The sequence below is a fragment of the Myotis brandtii genome, unplaced genomic scaffold (assembly GCF_000412655.1).
Source record: "Myotis brandtii unplaced genomic scaffold, ASM41265v1 scaffold846, whole genome shotgun sequence".
Classification (NCBI taxonomy): domain Eukaryota; kingdom Metazoa; phylum Chordata; class Mammalia; order Chiroptera; family Vespertilionidae; genus Myotis; species Myotis brandtii.
Genome location: NW_005371437.1, coordinates 282,036 through 285,753, shown reverse-complemented (window position 1 = coordinate 285,753; position 3,718 = coordinate 282,036). Strand labels below are relative to the sequence as shown.

The 3,718-nt window shown below is 45.4% G+C and overlaps 1 protein-coding gene across 1 annotated transcript; it reads right to left on the bottom strand.

Annotated features, from left to right (window-relative positions):
* Nucleotides 1-1,541: 1,541 nt before the first annotated feature.
* On the bottom strand, nucleotides 1,542-2,474 carry LOC102245109 (testis-expressed sequence 13A protein-like). The gene has a single exon (XM_005884679.1). The coding sequence runs from the start codon at nucleotides 2,472-2,474 to the stop codon at nucleotides 1,542-1,544; it is 933 nt and encodes a 310-aa protein (XP_005884741.1).
* Nucleotides 2,475-3,718: the final 1,244 nt, after the last annotated feature.

Sequence of the window (3,718 nt, the reverse complement as noted above, 5' to 3'; positions counted from 1 at the left end):
AAGAAACAAATATGAACGCTGTTGCAGTTTACAGCGTAATAATCACATTTTCAAGGAAAAGCATTGTTCTTGGAATATAATGTATCTTATGTTCTAAAAGCATCATTATTCTCCGCCAAATACCTGGTATTAGGGGAAAGAGGAGGTTACAGAGAATACAGAAAGGAGAAAAGAGAATGTTTCATCATGTCAGCCTCCACAGGTTGTCAACCAATTGATAGCAGCCATCTAGAATCCACCACCTGTGAACTTAAATGCAATTGGAGAAATTTTCCTTTAAAAGATTAATAAATATTCCTCAAAAAATTACAAATGGAACTGCCTTTTGATCCAGCAATCCCACTTCTGGAAATATAAACCTAAGAATCCCCAAAACGCCAATTCAAAAGAATATATGCACCCCTATATTCATAGCAGCATTACTTACAATAGCCAAGATCTGGAAACAGCCACAATGCCCATCAGTAGATGAGTGGATAAAAAAGCTGTGGTACATTTATATGCAATGGAATACTGTGCAGCTGTAAACAGGAAATCTTACCTTTTGCAACAGCATGGATGGGCCTGGAGATTATTATGCTAAACGAAATAAGCCAGTCAGAGAAAGACAAATACCATATGATCTCACTTATATGTGGAATGTAATGAACAAAATAAGCTGACAAACAAAATAGAAACAGCCCTGGCCAGGGTCTCAGTTGGTTGGGCACTGTCCTGTGCACAGAAGGGTTGCTGGTTCAATTCCTGGTCAGGGCATATGCCCCAGTTTCTCGCTCAATCCCCGGTGGGGGACGTATAGGAGGCATCCAATTAATGTTTCACTCCCCAATCGGTGTTTCTCTATCCCTCTCCCTTCCTCTCTTTCTAAAAATCAATAAAAATATTTTAAAAATACTCTAATTAAAAAAAATAGAAACAGAGGCATGGATACATGGAACAGACTGACAGCTGTCAGAAAAGAGGAAGTGCAGGAGACTGGATGAAAGAAGGTAAAGGATTAATCAAAGAACATATAGGCATAACCTGTATAGACACAGAAAACAGTGTGGCCAGAGGAAAGGGGGGCGGGGGGCTGGGTAGAGGTGAGCAAAGGGGGAGGGGAAATGGGGACATCTATAATAGTATCAATAATAAAAGTAAAGTAAAAAAAAAGATTAATGAACATATTCAGTAGAATCTCATCTTTCTTTAAAACAATACACAGTAAATACACATATATACATACACGTATAACATGAAATTGGGGAAAAGAGATCAACAAGTGGAAATAAATATATTAATGTTAAAATGGTTATTGCTTAATGGTAGGATAATGACAATTTTTGTTTGCTAGGTTTTAAATTTTTCCATGATGTAAATAAAAGTTTTCTTTTTATTTTATCAGAAGGGAGCTTCTAGAAATTGCTTTCTCTTTGGAATATGTGTCCATTCTTTTTCTATATCCCTGAACTCAGTGAGGAGCTTGTTTTGTGCCAAGGCTTACCACCTTACTTACTATCTAGATTCTATCGAATTTATCTCAAGCAAAGTGTCTGGAAAAATTATTCACACTCTACCACAGACAGTCCCAATCCCCACCCCTGAGGTCTGGGTTTCTCCTCTTGCTGGGATTCAAAGACTTTCTTACCTTTTGGTAGACTGGGCACCTGTCCCTGAGGTTGCTGCTTCTCTGAGGTTCGATCTCGGCTCCTGCTGTGCCCTGAGGGGTTTGTGAAGTGGGACTTCACAGGACCCTCCTTTTGGCCTTGGCTCTCCTCGTCACACTGCAGGGCTTTCTTCTTTTTGGACCCAACTGCAGGGTACCTGCCAGGTGGGTGGCTCACCCCAGTAGGCATCTGGGGGCCTGAGGGGCCTGACACGTAAAGCACACCTGTTGTGGAGACCATCTCTCTCTGGGAATCAGCACCCGACTGACGCTGCCTCATTTTGGCCAGCACCTGGCTCCGCTCCCCTACATTCAGAGGCTGCGTATTAATCCCGAGCTGTTGCGCTAGAGGCTTGGGTACGACCTGCTGACGCCGTTTCTCAGCCAGGAGCAGCTGCCGTCGCGCCGCTTCGCGCTGGTCCAGCGTCCATTGCAGGTCTTCCCGCGCCCGACGGCACTGCCAGACCAGCCAATCACGCTCGTTGATCCTCTGCTGCAGCTTGGACACCAGAGTGCTGGCGGCGCTCTCATGCTCCTCGATTTGCTCCTGCAGTCGCCAGACCCCGCGCGCGTAGTTATCGCGCTGCCTAGCGGCTGCACGAACACCCAAGGCCAAGGCGCTCCAGGCGAACGCCCTCTTGCTGTTGTCCGGCACCTGAGGGTTCACCACAATACTTCGAAGCTGGTCCTCTATCTCATACCAGGGCCTAGTGCTGAATGCTGAGTAAAAGTCCGGGCCGCCTCCATTTTGGAGCACCTCTTCGTTGATGAACCGGACTATCTCGCTGTAGCGGAAACCGCTCCGGGAGTCCCCCAAAGATACTGCCATGGCGGCCCAGTCAGCAAACGCCCCCGCCGCTGCTGTAGAAAGCCTTGGCCACTTACCAATTGGCCCCTCAGCCCCACTTTAGTCCTTCCTCAGTCCTGGCCGCCTCCTTGGCCTCTTTCCTTGTTCACCCACTTGTTCTGAGGAAGAGTGAGGCCAATCCTCTTACCACACGAACACCTACTGGGAATGACGGGATAGCGCCACACAGAGTTGAGCTCGGAAGGCGTGTCGCGCTAGCCACTGGCTTTCTTGGTACAAGGCCTCCTTCAGGACTAGCCCACTGGGACACTGCACCGGGACTTCAATGAGCCCAGAGAGAACGGAATTCTTGTTTCAGAGAGTTTCTGAGAGACAATACCCAGACGCACTGAATTTCTAACCTGGGAGTAGGATGAGTAGGTGCAAGGGGGACTCTGGTTCAGCTCCCTCTCCCATAACTCTCAGTTGCTGTGTCAAACTTTCTATATGGTCTCCAAGCTGTGTGCACTTTTCCCTCCTCATCTTAAACAGATGACCTTGGAGTTCCTCTCATTAAGAAAATCCAGCCCAGTGGTGTGGCTCAGTGGTTGAAGGTGAACCTATGAAACAGGAGGTCATAGTTTGATTTCCCGTCAGGGCACATGTCCAGATTGTGGGCTCGATCCCTAGTAGGGGGCATACTAGAGGCAGCCGATCAATGATTCTCTCTCATCATTGATGTTTCTATCTCTCCCTCTCCATTCCTTTCTGAAATCAATAAAAATATACTTTAAAAAAGAGAAACTCCAGAGATTTCTCAGTGGTTAGAGCAGTGGTTCTCAACCTGTGGGTCGAGACCCCTTTGGGGGTCAAATGACCCTTTCACAGGGGTTGCCTAAGACCATTGGAAAACACATATATAATTACATATATGTTTTTGTGATTAATCACTATGCTTTAATTATGTTCAACTTGTAACAATGAAAATACATCCTGCATATCAGATATTTATATTGCGATTCATAACAGTAGCAAAATTACAGTTATGAAGTAGCAACGAAAATAATTTTATGGTTGGGGGTCACCACAACATGAGGAACTGTATTAAAGGGTCGCAGCATTAGGAAGGTTGAGAACCACTGGGTTAGAGCATCAGCCTCTGCACAGAAAGGTCTCAAAAATATATTTTAAAAAAGAAAGTAGTCTACACTATGTCCACTTCATTGTGCTCCCTTCATCATTCAATCTGCTGCACTTTGTTTATTGCCCCCTACCAAATTTAGTAA

Excerpts from the sequence above, each read along its gene's own strand:
- LOC102245109 (XM_005884679.1), bottom strand. The coding sequence starts at position 2,474 with ATGGCAGTATCTTTGGGGGACTCCCGGAGCGGTTTCCGCTACAGCGAG.